We start from the raw sequence: 22825 nt of genomic DNA, 5'->3' as shown, positions 1-22825 counted from the left end.
ATTCATATAAGAATAAAAGAAATAGTAAAGAAGCCTAAGAAGTTATCTGTGTAAAATCAAACTGGGAGAACTGCCATAATAGAAAAATTTTCTAATGGTGTGTCATGGTAGGCCTTTATAAATTAGAGGAGTTATGAAAGTGTCTTCAGATGGCCTTTCCTTTTTTTCTTGAAACACAATAGCCAAATCAGTCCTGATACCACAGGGTAGAATCTCGTTGGTTTCAGTGAAATGATATCAGTTTGCTACAGAGCTGTTTGAAGTGTCTGACTAAATAATTTGTCAGATATTATTCCTGTGCTCTACATGTGGCTTCCTAGACTTTCGCATCCCATAGTACAATTTACCCTAATTTGATCAAATATAGTGTTTTGTAAAAAAGGAATGGGTTTGATAAACTGTGGGAATATACTATGGGACCTAAGCTGATGGCCTTGCTGGTGTTTGCAGTGCTGGTGAGCAGCTCCAAAAAGTATCCGTGGGCTCTGGGCACTCTTCCAGCCTGTCCTAACCTGCCAGAGCTGCTCCTGGAGAGCAGCTGAGACAGGCGTTCCTCCGCACAGGGGCTCAGTAACACTTGGTGTCCCGAGCAGCCTGCTAACAGGTGATGCAGGAACCACCTGTGTGCACCCACAGAGCAGAGTGAGCGGTACGGCCTGGCCATTGCCGGGCTCTTGCTCTGGGCTTTCCCCATGGCAGCCCCCGCTCTCACCAACGGCTCCGCTCCCAAGTCGGCTCGGGGCGCGGGTGCCGGCTCAGCCCCGCGGAGTAGGCAGCCCCGGGGGGAGCGGCCCGCAGCCGTACCGCTGCGAGGGCAGTCCGGCCGGGCAGGGAGCGGGGCTGACACCCCTCACCCCGTGCAGAAGGGGTCAAGGTGTCGCCCCCGTCAGCAGGCGCCCAGAGCTCCACGCCGCGGCCCGCCCCGCGCCGCCGCGGGTGGCGGGGGAGGCGCCGCCACCGCCGAGGCGGGGCCCCGCTCCGCTCCGCCGCGCCGCGCCCGGCCCCGCGCCGCTCCGCTCCGCTCCGCTCGCTGCGGCCCCGCTCCGTCTCCCCTGGCCCCGGCGCGGTGGTGCTGCCGAGCTCCCCCGCCGCGGCTCCGGGCGCCTCCCGCCTCCCAGCATGAATGTGAGGAGGGTGGAGAGCATCTCGGCGCAGCTGGAGGAGGCCAGCTCCACAGGCGGTAGGACGCGAGCAGCACGGGGGCGCGGGGTTTTGCTTCTGAGTTATTTTGGGGTCTTGCCCCTCACCTTTAAGCAGCAAGTCTTGTAACTTGGCGTGGGGCAGGGAGGGGGAGCTGCCTGCTTGCATGGGGTAAATGCATCTGTGCCGTCTTGGAAAAACGTGTGTGTGTCTGTGGGGATAGTGATCAAATGCTTAATGGGATGTCGGGCTGAGAAACGATGAGGGCTTTGCGTGGCCCGCCCTAAGATGCCTGCGGTGACCCAACTGGTACTTTTGCCTTCGCTGAAATGACCTGGGGCTAGGTATGAACCTCCCGGGTAAACCATGCATTTCCTCTCTAGTTATCTACTCTCAGGAGGTAATTTTGCTCAGTCCCACTTACACCTCCTTCCTTTGGTCCCCTTTGTACCCTTCCTGATGTCGAAGTAACAAATATTTCATGGAGACCAGCTTCTTCTGGTAAGCTGAAGGTTACCTGGTGCCTTTCTCTTTTCTGTGTTGCAAATTGAAGTCGCCCATGCAACTGACAGAGGTTACAAAATAACACGCATTTTAGGGAGGAGAAAAAGCATTCTTTGCTGTCTCCCACTGTGACTGTGACTCCCAGAGTTTTCTCCCAGCATGGGTAGGGAACAGCATTATTCAGAATTGAAACTCCTTGAGTGGAATGCGTGTAACATGATGTTGCTGAGGAAGGTGCACAGTTCAAGGTATATGGTTAAGCAGAAGGTGGTTGGACATTTGACGAAAAACTTTGTAAAACAGACAATCAAGAGCAGGGGAAAATTGTTTTCTAAGAAAAGATGGAAAGCAATTTCATGTTTCCTGCTGTGTTGCTAGAATTTTTTATAAGCTATGTCACGCCAGTGTAGACTAGCAGCTTTGCCATCAAGTTGCTTGGAAGACACAGTGGAGTCTCACTCTTTGCTTGATTGCTGATGCTTCAGAGTAGTCTTTTGTTTGCTAGAGGCTCTCAGCCATGTGTCCTCTGTTGATTGTACTTGTTTTTTCTCTTTCCTTAATGTCCCAGGTTTTTTCAGGTGTTAGGGCTTTGTAGTCCTTCAGATAGGATACTAGATTATTTGCTTTGGGGGTAGGGAACTTCTGTAATTTGGTATGCAATTAGTTTTGGGCTGTCCACCAAAGTGACGTTGTGATATTTCTTACTGCTTTTCAGATTCAACCACCACAAGTTATGATTAAGACTTTTCCCTCCACATACCACTGTCAGCCTTACAGCTCTAGTCTGTTAGAGATCTGAAAGTCAGCCTGTTTTTCCATAACATGTACATTGTCAGTGACAAACCCTGGTAAGGCTCTTAGCTACACCTGTGCAGCCACCATGCAGGACTGTCCAGGCTAAACAAAACTAGGGTCATAATTTAGACACAGTGGATTTTCACAGCTGCTATTGAGGAATAATTCGGTTTATGGATCATTACTATAGGTGTTGAAGCATAAAGAGAGTTTGGAGCTTAATATTTTATCTTGTAGATATAATTAGCAGTAACAGGAAAGTGTCTATATGAAAACTGGGGAAATACGATCTGAATCCATGTCATACAGATAATATGAAATATCAATATGATAGTTTTACAGAAAATGTTTTCAACTAAACCGTATAGTATATCTGGTTTTCATTTTGGTTTTCTTGATATGCATGCCTTGTAGCTTTTAGAAATTAATGTCAACTTTAATTCATTTTAAGCTTGTAATGGTGAGACATAGTAAAATACACTTTTGCACTATTTTAGAATAAAAAGCAAAATCTAACTGAAACGTGAGTTACTTTAGGAAAAAAAAATCCCCAAAATAAGTTCTTATGCCAGAAACAGAAAATGGAAAGATAGAAATGACAGAGGTAAAAGAAAATACCTCATTTCCTTTGGAGAATGACATATGTTAGGTCACCACTCACCTTATATCTTGACTGGCTTGATGTGATGCAAAGCTAACAAGTGTCCAGCTTCACTGTTCTGGGCTTCCTTGTTATATGAGAGACTACATATATGTTCATCTTCTCAAAATTGTGGCCCTTTTTCATGTAAACATCTCTTTCCACCCTCCTCTAGCTGTATCTCATCAGGCTCTTAAGCTTTGAACTCATTTCCAGTGCCATCAGCATTTCTGAACATACCTGTCTGTTGGTTACTTAATGGGAAAGCATTCTGTAGATTTTTTTCTTATTATTTCTCTTCAATTTCAAACAATGCTTGAAACATTATTGTTTTTAACTGGTAATGCCTACAGTAGAGTTGTTACAGGGATTTGATAGTAGTGCTCAAGAGTCAGAAGATGAAACCAACAGAATTGTGACTGTTCATCCATTTCATTTTCCCAAGTGCAATAAAACCCAAGTAACACACAAGCATCCTGAATTATGAAGATTATTATGGACAAAGGAAACATTTTTTTATCTTTTAACAAGTAATGACTCGCTTTAGCTGCTCTTCCCCTTACGTTTACTCTATTGCAACTTGCAGGGCATCTTTTACATTCAAGTTAATGTCAGTTGGTGTGCCACTGAGAGTTGTTGAAGTAATACAGTGCTTCTTCCCCTAAATATTGAACCATTGTAAGAATGAACTGTTTCATCGCTCGACCTCAGGAAGCAGCCTTTATCAATGCCATATCCGTGAGGAAGTTGTGTTAGTGTTAGTGAAAATTCATCTGCTACTGGGTAGAGGCAAGAAGGGTCTTGGCAAAACCAAAAGAGCAGAGGGAAATTATCAGAGAAAGTTTGTGCAGGTAAGAATAAGTTTAACCACCAGGTGTGCTGTGGGTTCGGTATCTTGGACAAATTTAAGCTGTTGACTGACCCAATCTCCTTCTCTGACAAGGTGACCCACTTAGTGGATGAGGGAAGGGCTGTGGATGCTGTCTACCTAGATTTTAGTAAAGCTTTTGACACTGTTTCCCACAGCATTCTCCTGGAGAAACTGGCTGCTCATGGCTTGGAGGGGGGTGCTACTTGCTGGGTAAAAATTGGCTGGATGGCCAGTACAAGAGAGTTGTGGTGAATGGAGTCAAACCAAGTTGACGGCTGGTCACAGGTGGTGTTCCCCAGGGCTCAGTATTGGGGCCAGTTCTGTTTAATATCAATAACCTGGATGAGGGGATCAAGTGCACCTAGGTAAGTTTACAGATGACACCAAGTTGGGTGGGAGTGTTGATGTGATGGCAGGTAGGAAGGCTCTGCAGAGGGATCTGGACCAGCTGGATCACTGGGCTGAGGCCAATTGTTTGAGGTTTAACAAGGCCAAGTGCCAGGTCCTGCACTTGGGTCACAACCACCCCAGGCTTGGGGAAGTGTGGCTGGAAAGCTGTGTGGAGGAAAAGGGCCTGGGGGTGTTGATTGACAGCCAGCTGAATATGAGCCAGCAGTGTGCCCAGGTGGCCAAAAAGGCCAACAGCACCCTGGCTTGTATCAGGAATAGTGTGGCCAGCAGGACCTGGGAGGTCATTGTCCCATTGTGCTTGACGCTGGTGAGGTCCCACATCAAATCCTGTGTTCGGTTTTGGGCCCCTCACTGCAGGAAAGACATTAAGATACTGGAAAAAGTGCAGAGAAGGACAATGAGCAGGTGAGAGATCTAGAGAACAAGTCTTATAAGGAGTTGCTGGGGGAGCTGGGCCTGTTTAGCCTGGAGAAAAGGAGACTGAGGAGAGATGTTATTGCTGTCTGCAACTACCTGAAAGGAGGTTGTAGCATGTTGGTCTCTTCTCCCAAGTAAAAAGTGATAGGACAAGAAGAAATGGCCTCAGGTTGTGCCAAGGGAGGTTTAGATTGGATATCAGGAAAAATTCCTTCATGGAAAAGCTTGTCAGACATTGGAACAGGCTGCCCATGGAAGTGGTTGAGTCACCATCCCTGGAGGTGTTTAAAATATGCATAGATGAGGTTCTTAGGGACATGGTTTAGTGGTAGACTTGGCAGAGCTAGGTTAGACTTAATGATCCTAAAGGTCTTTTCCAGTCTAAATAATTCTATGATTCTCTGAATACTCATGTGAATAAGAGACTATCACAGCAACTGGTTGCTTTGCTTTAGGATATCCTGAATTCAGAATGGGAATTGTGCTGACTGGTACACCCTTCCTTATTCAAACAACAGAAATATTTATAAAAGCCATGGAGTCACTTATGACAAGTTTTGAAGATTTTTTTCAGACTAGACAGGACAGTTGCAAATTCTGCATGTCAGGAAAGAGGCTGTGATTTCTACATCATGTGGAGAAGATGGACCAAATAGTACTAATAAGAAGTATTTTTCCAGCTTTAAGTTTACTTAGAGTTTGATATCCTCTGCCATACTTCTGAGAGATCCTTGTGCAATAGTGTTCACTTTTGCTTTTAATGAATGGCTTGTTTGTGTTGCTTGAGGCATTCTTAGAAGACAAAGGAAGCAGTCCTGGAAGGACAAGAAACTACATCTGGGAAAAGCTGAAAATAGGGATTTAGGAAGAGGTATGCTAAGAAAAAGTTATGTAAGTGAGTAAAAATGCACTGGAAAACAATTTCAGGAAAAAAAAAAAGAGATGAGAGGAAAGAAATGAGGAAGCAGCTTCTTGCACACCTTGAGATACAACTGGTATTAAGCAGAAGTGTGTCCTGTTGGAGGATACTGGACTCTATTACATATTTGTGGTATGTATTGGACCAATTACTTTATATCCCAATTGGGACTCATCTGACATGATGAAAACCAGGCAGTGACCATCCAAGTAATTTCCACCAATACTCATATTAGTGTAAAAGCTTTAGTTTGTCTAAGAGCTCCATCCATAGGACTTGCTGTCATTAAAGAGTCATTGTCACTTTTCCTACTAATGATCTGTTGTCCCTAAATGCCCTTCATGTTGTCTTTGATATGAGATGACTTCTGGCCATTTTATCTTATGCACCTGTATCCCAGTGGATCCTCAGTCTCTGCCCTGGGCCTTGTGTAACACAGATGTGTTCTTGTTAAGAAGCCACGGTCAGCTTGAGATGCTGCTTCCAAACACAACACATTTCTGTGAAAGTTGCAAACACACAAAGGAAAGAATAAATTAAATGGACTTGTGATCTAATAAAGGAGATACCTTTATAATGCTCATGCAAATAGATGCAAATATTTTAAGTGTAAATAAATATTTATGTAGGAGCAGAATGGAGGAAATAAGTGAAGTTTTGAGGGAACCGACTGACATGTAAGCCTGTGTGTAAAATTTGGTCTCTGCCTCCATCTCCAATTCCTAAATCCAGTGGGCACGTGAAGCAGTAATTATACACAAAATTCTAGTATAGAGAGTCACATTTGATATGAATGCTGAAAATACCTTGGCTTTCCATCAATATCAATTTTATATAAACATACATTTGCACAAAGTACAGCTTCTTCATTATTCTGCATCAAAGTTACTACACATGCTCAGAGTTGATACATAAATACAAGTTTCAGGTATATTTGGCTTAGACAAGTGACTCTTTCCAGGTGTTCTAGATGTTACGAAGTATATAGAGGCAGATACAGTATTTATCAGTTAACGTAGCCATAAGAGAAGTAACTAGTGTGTGTCATGGGAAGCTTTTACCATGTATCAGATAAGCACTTAGGACTCATGCTTTGGGTTGGAGCTGAATATTTGATCCCTGCAGCATTCAGCTGTAATCTATCCCATCTCAGCCACTCAGTTTGCCATTGTGATTTATTCAGAACCTTTGGCATTTGAAGAAGAAAGTATCTAAAAATACGACTCCTGATTGCTTCACTATTTCATAGATATGCGCATTCTTGGCAGACTGTCCTACTGTCCTTCCCCCCTACAATTCTGCTCATCCTCTCTTTCAAGTGCCAAAATAGATGGTATTCGAAATCTTGCTTGCAAAACGAACACTGGCCATTTGTTGTGTCTCATTAGCAGAGGCCATTACCCCTATTTGAGATAAGAGAGAAAACATTAGCACAAAGTTGTGGACTGGGCCACAAGCCAAATTGTTTTCTTTTCAGTACTTGTAGTCAATATGATCTGAAGCAAGTAGGATTCTCTTGTTTATTAGCACACCCTCTAATTAATAGGCTTGGGCCTATTCTGGGACGTGCAGGAGTACAGATATAAACACCTCCTTTCTTCGGAGCACAGTGTGGCAGCACAGCTGGAGGTAGTTAACTGTGAGGTTAATGGGCTAGTTTGGACAATATGTCTTCATAATGTTTGTCCTGAACAGTAACGTGTGGTTGTGTCAAAAGTAAATGGACAAAAGGTTGACATAGGGTTTATTTTTTTGATAATAGTTGTCCCTTCAGAATCCTGTTTTCTCTGTCAAAATCTTTGCTTGCTACTGCTTTGATGGCTAACCAATATTTGGCCTAGATTTCCCACTGAGTATACCAGGTGGAATGTGGAAGAGAAGCAAAAACAAATGGAATGTATATTGTTTGGAGTCTATAGAACTATGGCAAACATAGAATCTTTTTTTTTTTTTTTTTTTTTTTTTAGATTTTGTGATATTCTTCTTATTTTGTGATTGTATTACAGGAGTCTTGGGAAAAAAAAAATCTTTTTTTTTTGTTCCTCTTAATTTTCTATTCTCTCACGGTACAGGAGAGATAATTTCTGTGTTATTGCCTTCATGCATGGAGCAGCAGAGGAGGTTGGGCTCTAGACATTCTGCTATGAATTTAGGAGGTCTGTAGGCAACTATAAACTAGCAGCAGTTTAAAATGTGTGGTTGGGTTGAAAGTATATTGAAGCCATTCACCTGCAAGAATAAAACCAAACACAGAATAAATGCTGTAGATCTGAACACATACTGTGTTTATTTCTGGCAGCCTAGCAGAGACTTAATTTGGTATTAAAAGGAACTTTCTGTCAGAGGTCTGAAAATAAATATAGTGTTGCTTTTTTATATTGTTTTTCACCTATAAAACAAATGTCTCTAGAGGTAGAGTTTATAGTTTTGATCCTCTGTTGTATGTTTACAACTTATTCTGAAGCGACTCAAACAGTATTATGAAAGATGTAGATGCTTATGTGTTCACTGGAGAAACAAACTATAGGTAGAAGGCATGATAACAGGAATTTTAAACTAGAATCATCTTGCCCTGTTAAGAACGATGATTCACATTTAAATGTTTGGGTTTTATTTTAGGAGAAAATATCTTTATTTCTAGGCCAGATATTTTCACTATATAAAGCATAAACCCAGAAGCTTTCCTGAGCACAGTGAAATGTCTAGCACTACACAGCATGTTATATCAGTATGTCACAAAATGACCGAATGGTGACAGTATAGACATGGTTATACAAAATTAAAGGCTTTGAATGTCCTAAGACATAGACTGTAAGGTGGATGCTTTGTTTCATGCAGTCAGTAAGAAAGTGTGTGCTATTTTAACGACAGGAAAAAAAGACCAATTTTACTGATACATTGTCTTGTTCTCACAACTTTCAGTTACCTTTCCAGCAGAGAGAACTTTTGTGAATATTGCTGTAGTCATTAGGTTTCAGTATAATTAATCTTTTTCTTATTTTTGAACCAAAGTTTACTTCTGTTTGTAGTCCAGAAGAAACATTTGGGATTTATGAGAAAGGTAAACAGTAGCCATAAAACATGATTATGGGTCTGATTCTTCACAGTGCAGGCCTTTTTTAATCCTTGCCCAAAGTGCAAACAATCAGAACAGCACTTTATCACAGTAACTAATTTGACTGTCATCACTCTTCCTATACACACTTTGATATCTATGGGAATAATTGGAATGAATAAGGATTTTGGCCCCAATATTTGTGAAAATCAGGAGAATGGTAAATCTGGAACTGAAACATAGATCAACTTTACGTGACTTCATGTAAAGGAAAGAAACTGCTGTGCTGGAAATATTTAGCAGTAATTAAAAGTTGTATAGCTCTAGTATATCTTGAAAAAAAAAAGTCAAATGACCAAAACCTTTTATTGGATCACTCATCTAGATGCTTTACAGTAAAATGAAAAGAACATCCAGACACCTCTTCTCCAGTCTCTTAACACCTGCATGACACAATAACTGGGGCGCTTCCCTAGTTTGTGCCACCTGGCTGGTGTTGCCTAAGTGCCGTCTCTGTCGGGGTGTTACAGCACTGTGCTGGCTGCTGGCTGGTTTTCCCTGCTGTGTAAGGACTGCCGTGGGAAATGCTGAAGCTGCTCATGCTGGTAATTTGCTAGTTGAGGACTTCTTGGGTCAAATCCCTAATTTTTTTTTTTTTTTTTTGTAAGAAATTCTGCTTTCTGTACACTCTCACATGGATGTTTTTGGTAAGCTGTACCAATTCATTTCCAAATCCTTGAACAATTTTATTAAATAGAGGAGAAACAATATGATTCAGATGAAATCATTGAGTCACTGTAATCATGGAGTCTGCAATATTGACAAATATCTCTCTTTGTGTATACAAGCCAATAATATTAATTAAAAAAAAATATATATTTATTTTGTTGGTTGTGTTCTAAACCATTCTTTAAAGGGTAACTGTATATTTTCAGTTCTTTGCTTCTGTTACCACCATAGTTTTTTGTTTCGTGTTTTAATTTAAGATAACACTTTCTAAACAAAGACATTACATTGTATTCTACATCACAAGCATTTACCAATACTGTGTGGTTTAATAAATGGAAAAATTTATGTAATTCTTACTTTAAAAAATAAACATAGTTATTTGACTTAGAAATATTACAGCTTATGTTATAACAAAAAGATCTTGAAAGACAACATTGTGCCAAACAAAAGATAAACATAATATGATAGAAAGAATTAGCTTAATTGGAGAATGTCGTGAATGCATGCAGTTAGCTGGAATGTAGGAAAAATACAGGTGTGGTTGTGGTGTGTTGGGTTTTTTTGTGTGTGTGTGTTGTTTGTTTTCTGTGTTTTTTTTTGTTTGTTTGTGTGTTTGGGTTTTTTTGGTGTGGTGTTTTTTTTTTTTTAATTTTAACATATCTGATGCAATTTGAACTTATGATCTTCTGAAAGTCACGCTATATAATGTCTGTCAGATATAAGCATTGTTGCAACTGACCAGGGAGATTTGAAATTTTATAGGATGGAGAGATGCCTGTGTACATGTTAAGTACTGTAAATTAACAGTCTATGATCACATTTTCAAATTAACTGAACTGATACTACTATATTTTTTTAATTATTATTATTTTTAATGAATGTTACTGCTGGAAAGGATTGACCTTTTTTTGAGACACTCTGTTTCAGAGTGTGCCAAAACATGCTGTACCAGCCACTCGGGGGTGTTTTGCAGCAGCAAGTGCCCCTTCCCATCTGGGTGCCGAGGGGGTCCAGGCAGAGCCCCTGAACGCTCACAGGTGGCACTGGGGCTGGGAGGGATGCACTGGTATGGCAATGTGGTTTCCCAGTGGGAATGGGCGTTGGGAATGAGAAGCAGGCTGTGGGACTGCAGTCCCTGCCTGGGCACTTGAAGGAAAGGAGGCAAAAAAGATCAAGAAATGCTTTCTTGTGTGTGTGGTTTCAGTGGTATTTGAGCAAGCAGACTCTGGGATCTGCTGTTGTATTACATGTAGCTTGAGATAAATGAATCCTATTTACTTTAAAATAAGCAGGGGACAGACAAATCTTTAACGAATACTCTTTTGAAGCAATTTAAAAGATGTATATCAAACAGATCCAGCCATAGAATCATGTTTTGCTTCATTGCGTGCTGGTAACAATGTGATAGGTGTTTCCTCCCATCGACATAGGTCTTAAGCTTTAGCAATGTAGCTGGTTTTAACCAGATGAAACCCAGAGGTCCTTAATCATTCTCACTATTGACTGATATTCCAGTGCTCAGTAGGTGAATGGTACCCTATATATCTAATGATTCACTCTTTCTATTAAATGTGTCTTTTTCCATGTTGATTTATGGACATCTGAGGTTATTTTGTTTTATTCTGAGATGCAACATTATAGAAAGTATCACATGTTGTAGAGCTCTCTGTAGAGAAAGATAAATCTAGACTGTTTCTCTGGAGCATTTTGTGCTGGCAGCATCCACCTGCTGGTGACTGAAACAAGTACACAATAAAGTTCATTATTATTTTTAAGATGATGCTGTAACTGAATACATAAACACGCTGACTCTTGGGTGCTTCCCTGATTCCTGCACAACCAGGGTCTGCAGCCTACTAAATCTAAGATGCCTAAGAAAAAAAATATATAAAACAAAGTAGATATACCTGCAATTTGTGAGAGTATGTATTATGATTAAGGTAGAAGAGATTGTCATGCTACTGTTTCAGTAACTAGGTCTGCTTTAAATACTGTGTCTTTCTTCAGTCTTCCTGCTGGTGATGAGGTGGGGTTTTCCCATTTTGCTTTTTGGAATATGCCACGTTGTGCAATCATTTTCCCAGCCCACTGTCCAGAACTGAGAAAATGAGAGAACTACCTCTGTGGCTAGGACCTGGGAACCCATTTCACGATTTGTTTCAAAACCTTTGCTTTCAGTCTGTCTCTGTAGGACTACGTTGTTGTTTTGGTTTGGTTTTTTTTGTTACCTGGAAAACAGGGGAAAGAGGAGGTCAAATAACAGAAGGGCTTGGGTAAATAGATGATAGGTTTTACCCTTTCTGCCTTCCATTATATGGTGGTGAAGATCCTCTTTTCAGGAGATTGAAACCTCCAACTCTTCCAAGCAATGTCTCTCCAATGATTCCTCTACTTGCCACTTGGAAGCTGCATGTGAACTGCTAAGCAAAACAAGCACTTTCTCACCTTCTTGTGTAATCTTTTACCTTAGAATGATGTTGGTTTTTGGTTATGCACTTCTTTCTAGGTTGGTTGATTGTCAGTCAGAGGAGAGTAGAGTACGTGATGCTTTCAGTGGAACTTGGAGGTCCCTAATGCATGTTTATGAAACTGAATTCCAATAGCCTGGGGGAAAAATAACGCATTGGCATTAAGGTGAGGAGGAAACAGACGTGAGTGAGTGTATACAGTGACATAGCTCTTTACATGGCACATCTGCTGTCAAGTTTCCTCCTAGTACATTAAATCTTTATTAAACATGTGAGCTAGCAGGACTTAAAATTATTCAGATGCATACTTGAGTACCTTGCTTCATGACTTAGCTTGCTGGGCTGTACAGTATTTAGACGTTATCTTGAGTTGCAAAAATCTTTGTTTCACTTGCGCCTTTTGTTTGCATGCAGCTAGTTTTCTGATATTAAAGTAAAGTAAAGCAATTCTATATTTCAATATAGATTTATAAAGATAATTTCTTGTTTCTAAAGTCTTTGAGTCATCCCAGACTTCTTGAAAATTAGTAACTTTTTTCCTTCCTGAAGATATGGGTGTTATTCAGCTAAACCCCCATGTTGTATTAAAACAAACAAATAAACAAAAAACCCCCAAAATAACCCAAAACAGCTCTATGTGTCATATGTTTTACTTTACCAGAGTATATTTCAAGATGCAAAAGCAAGAACATTTTGAACTGTTCAGAATGGAATGTAAAGCTATCCAAAAAGTGTCAGTGAATTTCCAACATTCTCTTAAACAGTATATTACCAACAGTCAGTTTAATCAACAACACGTTAAATTACTACTACACTGACAGTCTGTTAGGACATTTTCGATTATTCAAAAGAAAGTAGGGTTTTTTTCTGGTGCATGTTTTTCCATTCAAGAACCCAAAAGATTAATGATGTCTTTTCACATGTGCTGCATTACAAAGAATACATACAGGAACACTGTCAATTAAAAGACTAATTCCTCACTGAAAGCAAACAAGAACAAGTTGATGGCATTATCAAACTGCTATTTGGTAAGTGGCAACTTACAGCACTGACTTTGTAGATGGTCTGTTGTCCATTTTGCAGTGTTAGGAGAAATGTATATTCAATAGTAAGCATACAGGTAATTAAATAAACTGATACCAGTTTCTTGTTGCAGTTAACACTAAAATGATGGTTTCTGTTCCAAGAAGAGTATTGATTAAAATCACCTTGCACTAAAGCAATTAATATAGATCTTGATCCATCAGTGCCTGTTTCATTATGATTAGAAACCCTGATCTTACAACAGTTGCAACGCAGTGTAGTGTTTACAACTGAGAATCATCCTGTTATGCTTAATAGATGTACTTGGACATAAATGTCTGAACAGTTGACTTTAGTCATTCAGATTTTGAAACCTCTTACAGAGAAGGGAAGAAATAAAGCTTTTCTCTCTTCCTGCAGAGTTCATAATTTCAGAAACCAAAAAATATAGGCTGTGACTTTAGAGGACATCTGCCTACATTGACAATACATATTGTAAGGCTAATGTAATCTTGTAATGTTAATATAATGTGAAAGAATAGGAGAAACAGGAAGAGATATCAATGTAGAGTCTCTTCCCCTGCTCAGAATACTAGAGAGTATTTCCAGTTCAAACCACCAAAACTGCAACCTTTTAAGAATCAGTTAATTATTTGCTTTCTGGGAAGCAAAAGTTCTTCAAGGAACACTGAGATTTTTGTGTAATATCATGATTTGAGAAACTTGTACTTTAAGAACAAAACCCAACACCACTGAGAGAGTTGTGGATTTTCTGGCTGAGGGTAAAATAAATAGGCATATATTCAGTCAAGTTTCAAGGTTTATATTTGTTTCTGAATGTGAAGCAGACAGTGACTAACCAGACAGATCACATAGAGCTGTATGTTATCCATACAGCCTACTCAGGGCAGAAGGCTGCCGCAAAATCCAGTTCAAAATCTCTATTACATTGTATTTCATTTGTTCTTTTCAGATAAAAGCAATAAAAACCATTGAATGACAGAGAAATAGTTTGGAAGAGAGGTTGAGAAGTCTTATTTATCCTGATGGCCCAAGGCAGGATCAAATATTTATATGGTAGTGCAGACAGCTTTTTGTCTAATGTACTTAAAATCCACGAGTACTGGGTGCTTCAGAATATCACTAGGTAATCTACTTCAGAATTTATCTTTTCTGGTACAAACATTTTCCTAGTTCTAAAGTAAATCTTCCTTTATTTAAAGCCTGGTACACAAAATGGATGAAATATATACCCAAGATTTTACAGTACTGACTTGGACCAAAATGTTATTTGGTATGTCTTAGAGATTTTAGTCTTGTTTATACTTTCAAGTGTGAATTGCTACCTCTTTCACAGCAGCCTTCCACCTGTCTTCAGCCTGTGATTTAACATGTTCCACAGTGTCAAACTTCCCAGATACACAGGTGTTACCTAAATAGTTTTTCTCCATTCTGTTTCTACAAGATAGATTATTTCTCTGGAACTCTACTTGATGTCTTCTCCTTCATGAATGATAACTATTCTTTGAGTGTTGCTTTTTATCTTCTGACTTTCAAACCTGTTGGAAGCTTACTGACTACAGTGCTTGAAATTGGAAAATAAAAGTAGAATACAGATTTCATCTTAGCTTCAGGAATTTCTGCCTTGCACAAAGAAGAGATTCCAGCTTTCTCCTGTTGATGGTAATTCTTCCCTTCCTACAAGAGTTCTGGAGAGTTATTGCTTCCACAGAGATGAGATCAACAGTTCCCAGTTCCTGTTGGGTCTGAAGAATAAACACTGAAGAGTAAGTGACGTCCTTGCAGTGCAGCACATCTTTCAACTTTGTGTGAAGCAGCTCTCAAGAATTTGGATTGGGGTAGGAGTCATTGTCTTACAAGAAATATCAACCATCAACTTTACCTAATTTCTATGAGAAGCCTGATGAAAGGCTGCAGAGATCCTCAAGGGCCCTCAGAACTTGTCTCTTTTGTGATCTGAACAGATATTCCAAATAAATAAAATAGATAAGTACAGCTTCAACTTGCACAGCTTTCCAGCTATTGGATTTGAATCTTCAGAAAGGGAACTTTATCAGTGACCTTTTTACGAACTGTATCCTTTCTAAGGTTATTTTAGCTTTTGAACATTTGATATGTAGCATGAACATCTTAGTTCTCTCTTCCATAAATAAAAACTGAAGACAGTTACTTTAAACAATTTTTTAACATGAAAAGTCAATGTCACAAGCAATAGCGAAGCTTTTGAAGTTTCAGACACTTCTTATTCAGATTATTTTTATCAGTGCTGTACCATCTCACACTTGAAAAGATGTGCCTCTGCTTTATGAGTGTCTTTACCAAATGTTATTATAATGATAAAATAGGGTGTGCTCATTCCTCTCTCATTTTTCAAGCCTGATGTATCTAGGAGGCTTTAATCAAGAAAAATGTCATATATTTTTACTTTTGTACCAGCTTAAGCCTTTCGAATTGTGATCTTTGGTGTACATACTTCAAAAGTATTTAATTTGTGTCCACTGCCTGATTAAAACCACCATGAGAATGGCACTTACATACAGTTGACCATAGAGGATTTATTATCTATCTTTTCCAAATTCATTTTTCTAATTTGGTATTTTGGGATATGGTTCTTTAAGCTTATAGTTCCAGGGCAGATCTGTGATAGCTCATCTGTGGATGTTAATAAATTAAACTGTGTGTTTAAATTCAGTTGTTAGATGTGATAAAGGTATTTTAACAAGGCCAGGCAGAGGCTTTTGCTAGGCAGCACTCCAGAGGCACAGGGCTGGCACTCTGACTTTATACCATTCAACATTCTTTGTGTTGGCCTTGCTGGGAAAATGTTACGCTTGATTTTTATGTGTATATATAACGTCATTTTTTCTGTATACTTTTGTAACTTCACAGTGTTTTGATTGACAATTACTTTGCTAACACTCTTCATGACTAATGTATTTTATATATCACGTATCTTTGCCTTCACAGCATTTTTGTCTCCCTTTGAATTTTATTTTAAATGTTCTACAAGTGCATCAGCCTACCATTACCTTTTTCCTTCTGAACAACTTTGTCAGACATTTGACCTTAGCTTGAAAGAAGGTGTGCAATGAATTCTATTTGTTGTGGCTGTTCCTGTATGACTTCTTATTAGTCTACTCATTAGTGCTTTATTAAGCTATTAAGCCAGTAATCATGTACCTTTGGCATTACTGTGAGGAGGAGAACTACATTTGTTCTTGGATGATAGGTTCACAACACTTTCTAATCAGAATTCTCACCATCTTAAAATAAAATCACTGGACACTTTTTGAAGTCCTAAAGAATAATTTGTAAGTGACAGGGAAATTAAACTGAGAAGTTTTAGTATGAAGATCATAACTTCCTCAGTCTAGGCATTTGGGCTATGCCTAAATGACTTGCAGTGTGAAATGGGGTTATTGAGTAATAATGAATAAGAATTTTTACAGAGTTTTACTTCAAACTAGCTCAAGTCTAGTTTTTTTGACTGAATGCCTGCTAATAGTTGGAGTGAATGAAGTGAGCTTCTGGAGCGCATCTTCTCACTTAGTTTCATTTAAAAGAATTTATGGTTTTTTTTGCATTCCAAGTGTATTCTGTGATGTGAACCAAAACATGGTAACTAGGGACTATTAGGTGACATCTTCTGAAAGCACATTCCCAATGTGAACAGAAATACTAATATCACCACATGTCAGCACTGTGGGAGCTTTCCCATTCTGCAGGGGTCCAGAAATTCGATGAGTTTGTTGAATTACAGTTTCATCTCTTTTGCAGAACTGAAATCTGATCCTTCCTAGCTCAGGGAATTTATGAAGGCATGCTTAGGGACCGCCCTGATATTTTAGGGATGTATGTTAAAGATTAGACCTATGTATTTTAGGATTTGCTATATTAATATAACCAAAATAGTGTCTTGTTAGAGCCAAATTATCTGTCAGAAATTTTCCTAACATCTAATCACCATCAGCATAAGTGAGCAGAAGCTGTTCCTCACTATTTGATAGCTTCTATCACTTGCCTGATTGACAATTTGCAATTAATTCTCATTGTGTGTATTCAGGCTGCTTGTTTAGTTGTGACTGTGGAATGACACGTGCAGAGCATAGTACAGAACTCCCATCAGCTAAATGCCTTCTTGAATAGGAAAACATGTAACTATGTTCAAAAATAAACATCACAGGTTTAAAAAATAGAATACATGTGTGCTAGAATTTCAGTGCTAGACTTAGTAAATACATCATCTTAGATTGACTGTGTTGCAGATTGCGTTCTGCAGCACGATACAGACACACCCTGGTAACTTTTTGTAATTTTCATATTTCAAGATGCAATTACTTATACAGAGAGAATATTCAAAGTCAGTAAAAACCCAGAGAGAAAATTAAGTCAATAGCACTGCCAAGAGAATAAATCTGTGTGAAGGTTGGCTAATTTTATAAATTACATTAGTTTGTTATGGCATTAGAATTGAAACTTTTAAAACAGTGTGCCAAAGCACAGCTTGCTGAATATTTCAAGAATGCTTGTAAATATGCCTAGAGTTTGATCATAACAATTGGGTAGGGTTTTCCTTGCACACCATGGCTATGAAGTCTAATATCACCTCTACTTGCTATAGAAATGGCCGAAAGGCCAAATTAACTTAGTTTTTGAGCTTGAAAACATGACAAAACTACACCCTGCAATGTCTTCCTATCTTAAGGAACCAAATTTGTGTTCAGAGTGATCATACGTCTTTTAAACATTGCTAAATTGTTTCTAAATCCAATTATTTCAGAGATGACACAGCTACCAGATTTATTCTTAGCTCATGTAAGTGCCATCTCAACCTACTATGAAAAATGTTTTAAAATCTTGAATACATGAAGACTTCATTCCTTGTCTCCGATATTCAGCTAACTTAAGGAAAAACACATAGGTTTGTTTTTCCCAGAAATGTATAAGCAGGAAGCTCATCCATGATGGAAGCTAAAAATGGAAATTATTAATGGTAATTTCTTGAAGCATGAAAGTGACTGAAAGTTTCTACTCGGCACTGATGAGGCCACACCTGATGGGAATACTGTGTCCAGTTCTGGGCTGCCCAGTACAAAGGAGACATGGACATAGTAGGAAGAGTCCAGCAAAGGTCCACAAAGATGATGGATGGACTGGAGCATCTCTCCTATGAGAGACATGGGACTGTTTGACCTGGAGATGAGAAGGCTCGAGGGGAATCTTATCAGTGTAGATCAATACCTGAATGGAAAGTGCTTGGAGGATGGAGCCAGGATCTTTTCAGTGGTGCCCAGTTACAGGACCAGAGGCAACGGGCACAAACTGAAACACAGCAGTTTCCTTCTGAACATCAGAAAAAAGAAGCACTGGTGCAGGTTGCCCAGGGAGGTTGTGTGATCTCCTTCCTTGAAGATATTTCAAATCTACCTTGACGTGGCCACGAGCAACCTGCTGTAGTTGTCCCTGCTTGAACAGGGGATTTTGGACCAGATGACCTCTGGAGGTCCCTTCCACCTCAGCCTTTCTGTATTTCAGAGTTATTTTAGGTATGGTCCTCACTGAGGAGAAAACTGGATGAATATTTTTAAGCAAATGGCAAGGAAGCCTGTAGTTATGTATTAAATTGGAAGTGGTTCTGCAGTGTAAGATACACTGTATAACTGAGCGTTCATAGATTGGAAATGAATGGTTTTAAGCGTTCAGTGTTAAGTAATTCAGTTTGTAATTAAAGTAGCACATAGACACACCAAAAACTATAGTTTGCTTTAATATGTACTCAAGATGTAGGCATTCAAGCATTACGTTTTATTGCCATGATCTATCTGAAACTAATTTTGAGAATAAATTCCTGTGTCAGCATAATTTCCTCATGTTACAGCTCTTGATAGTTTTGTACATAGAACCATTGTAGAATGGGATCTGTCCTTTTTACCATTTCTCTAGAACTCTTTATCTGTCCTACCTTGTTGGTCTCCATTTTTTGTGAAGAGCACCAAGAGCCTTCAGTGACTTCGGTTCTAGGTGAGCATCAACAGCTGGAGATTTGAGCCACAGTGTGGAAATCGTAGGCATATACATGTATAGCATGCAAGAAAATTAAATTATTTTTCTTTCTTTTTTCACTGTGTCTGTATGTATGGTACTTACTTGTGGTGTCCATCTATAGTGTCTCTAAATAAGATGAGTAGGTCAGGTGGGGTAAAATAAACATATTTGTTCAAATTAGGTTTTACAGAAGTTTTCAAAACCTAAGACTGGGATGCATACTGAGCTGTCATCTTTTCCCAGATTAGGGGTTCTGGAGCTCTCTCAAATTTTTCACTTTAAGTGATTTTGAAAGTTTCTTAATGTTTTTTAGCCCACAGCAGCAGCTAGATATTACATAATGACCCACTTAAGAAATGCAGTCAGAGCAGATGATATAAGTTTGTGTATTAACTTGCATAGAGAAGATGTCTCTAGTCAAGTAAAAAAATTTTGCAGTTACTAGTTGAACAGAGGGAGCTGCACAGCTGAGCTCAGGTCAATATTAGCCTATTTTTTAAAGAAATGTATTTGATGACTGTATCATAGTATAAGCCACAACTATACTTTAGATGGATAGTAGTACATTTTTCCTCTTCATTTGAAAATATATGTAATTTTCACCTAACGTGAAGTTCTGTCTTTCTTAGTACCTTATTTAATGCCAGGTGAGAGTCTGATGTCAAGATTATGGTTTTGTTCCTCTTTTTTTTTTTTTGTTTGTACTTTTCAGAACTCTCTTTTCTTGTAAACAGAAATGGTATTGCATAGAGACTTGTTAATTCTAAAACACAGTATCAACTTAACCTTGTTTGCAAGCATTTATTGCGTGACTAAAAATTAAGAATAAAAACCCCAACCCACAAAAAACCCAACCTCTTAAATATTTCCAAAGAGTTTAAATTTCAAATTTTGATTATCAGAAAATATTTTGTTCTGAAAGCACACATAAGAAAATTATCCATCAGATTTCATAAATTCATGGGGTTTTAAAAAGAATTTAGTACTCTGAGATGGTCCTGATGGGCACATTGGCTCTCTAACAGGCAAGACAGACTTTAATGAATGTCTTCAAACCTGCCTGCCCTATGCTATAGACTTCAGTGGGATACTTGGTCAAAGTATCGTTCTGTGCTGAAAAAAACATTCTGTTAGAATTAGTTATTTTGGTAGGGAGGAGACATACATTCAGTCACTTCAATTAGCAGTTTGCTTATTAAAAAAATCTCATTTTTCAAAGTGCAAATAAGAACAAGATCCTTAATTTTCAAAAATGAAAGTTAGGATTCCCATATAATAAAACATGGCTACCGCTGTGCCTCAAATAAGCCATGGAATATTATAACAGTTAAAACCACGAAAAAAGGGGATTCAGGAAATATTGCAACTATACTAAGCTTTTCAGTACATGCCACCTATCTATACTAGATCTGCTAATTGGATAGTACTTTTTTGGCTAAAAATGATAAAGTAAATTGACCACCATAAGTTTCTGTTCATTTTTTGTAGATAAGAACTACACTCAGAATGCTTCAACCTTTTCACCAATTTCTTCCTTTGATCATGAGAACTGTATAACTATATTATGAATGTTCAGACTCCTTCACAATAGTAAAGGAAATTGGCATTTACTGGCCGAATCTCCCACAGACAACAGACTCAGAAAAATAGCTTCTCTCCAGTCTAACAAGTCGCATCTCATTGGATCATGCTGTATTTTCAACAGATACTTGAAGTCCCAAGAAGTGTGTGGCCAATGATGGGGGAAATGCTGTTAGGATTTGCAGGGAGTAATACAGTTGCCTGGGACAGGTTCAATATTCAAATTCATGAAGTTGTAACTGCACAGAACAGTGTACCTGGAATCAAAGAGATCCAAGTTGGGTATAGTTATTTGTTTCTGGAAAACCCTACTGACTGACATATCTTAAAGTGGAGATGTGGAGTTGGAACTCCTTTGCTATTAACACCTTTATTTGAAGATGTAGAGTCATCTGCAGAAGAGATAAGTTGTAAAATCTGACTGAAATTACGCTTCAAGATGATCAAGAATTAAAGATATTTGTGATCAGGAGAGAGTCTACACCCTTGTTTGGCTTCTTCAAGCTCCAAGATATGATCATCACTACTGAAGATGGAAATCCTTTCTCTAGACTGCAAGAAAAAGAACATTCAGAAAATTCTGGTTATAGTAGTTTGCTGTCTTTTACCAAATTAATGTAGAGCCTGTTCAAGACCATGCTTACTGCATTCATTAAAGAAGATGACTGTTAATACTAGCTTGGGGCAGTCTAGGGATACATGAAACCTTAATTAAAGCTAGCTAAGTGTTGTATGTGGGCATCACCTTTAGCAACTGAAACCACTTAAAAGCAGTTATAAAGCTCTGGAAGTAGTGAGTCTGACAGTGATTTTGAACAGAGAAGTATTGAAGTATTTTTTTCTTTTTATATTCTCTCTCCTTTCTTGCAACCAAGTTTAGGTTTGGAGGCTGGGGCATAATTTGTACTGAAAGTTGATAGGATGCTTTTTTATGTGTGTGGGTTTGGTTTTTTTTGTGTGTGTGTTTTGTTTGTTTGTTTGTTTGTTTTTGTGTGGTTTTTTTGTTGTTGTTGTGTGTGTGTTGTTTTTTTTTTTCTTCCCCTAATGTCTTATTTACTAAAATTGAAGTTTTTTGGTAATAAGCTAGTAATTACTTTAATGTAGATGATAACAGGCTTGGATACTATCCTGTGATTAATTTGCAGTTCAGCTAGGAAGGGGTTCTGATAACTAGTAATACTGGAAGCACTTATATTTAAAATTGTTTTGACTGAAGAGCCACTTCTGGTGCTTTTATGTGATTATTTTATAATAGCTCTTCCATCTTTTGAGTTCTATAAACACTTGCTTAAAGGACATTTGCTATTTTAAACTTTTGAAGCAAGGGAGAATTTTCATGTCTTTCCTTTTCTGTACACTTAAATATGCCTGATATGAAGGTGCATTGCATCAGGCCTTACTAGATCTGTATTTAAAAGGACAAATAGAAGAAGAAAAACTGAATGGTGGAGAAGAAAAAGAGTTAGAGAGCCTGTCTAGCTTCCCACCTTTACTGCTGCTTTTTGATCATATGCACTTTCTTATGAGGTTACAATGACCAGATATCTATGTGACTTAGCCTTTGAAATGTTGATCCAGAAGTTTATTTGTGCAGTATATGTAAGTCCCTTTAACAAGAAAGAAGAAACCAAGCAGAAGGAGTCTGATGCTGCTGTGTAATGGGGTATTTAAACCAAGTTGCTAGTTACCTGGCTGCCTCGACCATCCTTCTGCTCAGTTAGTCCAAGATCTTTCTTTCTGTAGGCTAGCAAAGTTTAGGATACCATATAAGTGATAAACACAGCTGTGCAGCATGTTAGATGGAATAACCCAGATGCATTGCTGTTCTATCCAAATCATAATTCAACCTTCAACAATACCAAACAAATATGTTGATGCTATTGATACTCTTTTCATAGAGCTCTTATGGATTCCTATGAGTTCTGCACCACTGAGGACTTGCAAGCTTAGACTTAATAAAGCTGAATGCAATTCAGCAACCTCTAATGGGATAACTTAGCTAAGGTTGACTCACTTTCAGTGGCATTATGGCACTTTCTTTGATGATCAATTCCATTTTTAGATAAGTTTTTCTTCCTATTCTTAATGTCAGTAGTTTACTTAAACAGCATAAAGAAAAGAAAGAAAAATCTGTAGGCATTGGTAGGGAGAGTAGTATTCTGAATCCTTTGCTTCCCTCTGGGGAAATCTTCAAGTATAATGACTC

The 22825-nt window shown here is 38.7% G+C and overlaps 1 protein-coding gene across 2 annotated transcripts in view; it reads left to right on the top strand.

Annotated features, from left to right (window-relative positions):
- The first annotated feature begins 979 nt into the window (after positions 1–979).
- The window catches only part of KCNIP4 (potassium voltage-gated channel interacting protein 4), a 418880-nt gene continuing 397034 nt past the window's right edge, over positions 980–22825 (top strand). Inside the window, exon 1 of one of the 2 annotated variants that reach the window (XM_065060640.1) lies at positions 980–1180. In XM_065060640.1, the coding sequence (XP_064916712.1) occupies positions 1120–1180 (61 nt within the window). In that variant the 5' untranslated portion in view covers positions 980–1119. The remainder of the gene's footprint in view (positions 1181–22825) is intronic. The other variant, XM_065060645.1, reaches the window with a different exon arrangement.

The sequence above is a fragment of the Columba livia genome, chromosome 4 (genome assembly GCF_036013475.1).
Source record: "Columba livia isolate bColLiv1 breed racing homer chromosome 4, bColLiv1.pat.W.v2, whole genome shotgun sequence".
Taxonomy (NCBI): domain Eukaryota; kingdom Metazoa; phylum Chordata; class Aves; order Columbiformes; family Columbidae; genus Columba; species Columba livia.
This window is presented reverse-complemented; position numbering and strand designations above follow the sequence as displayed.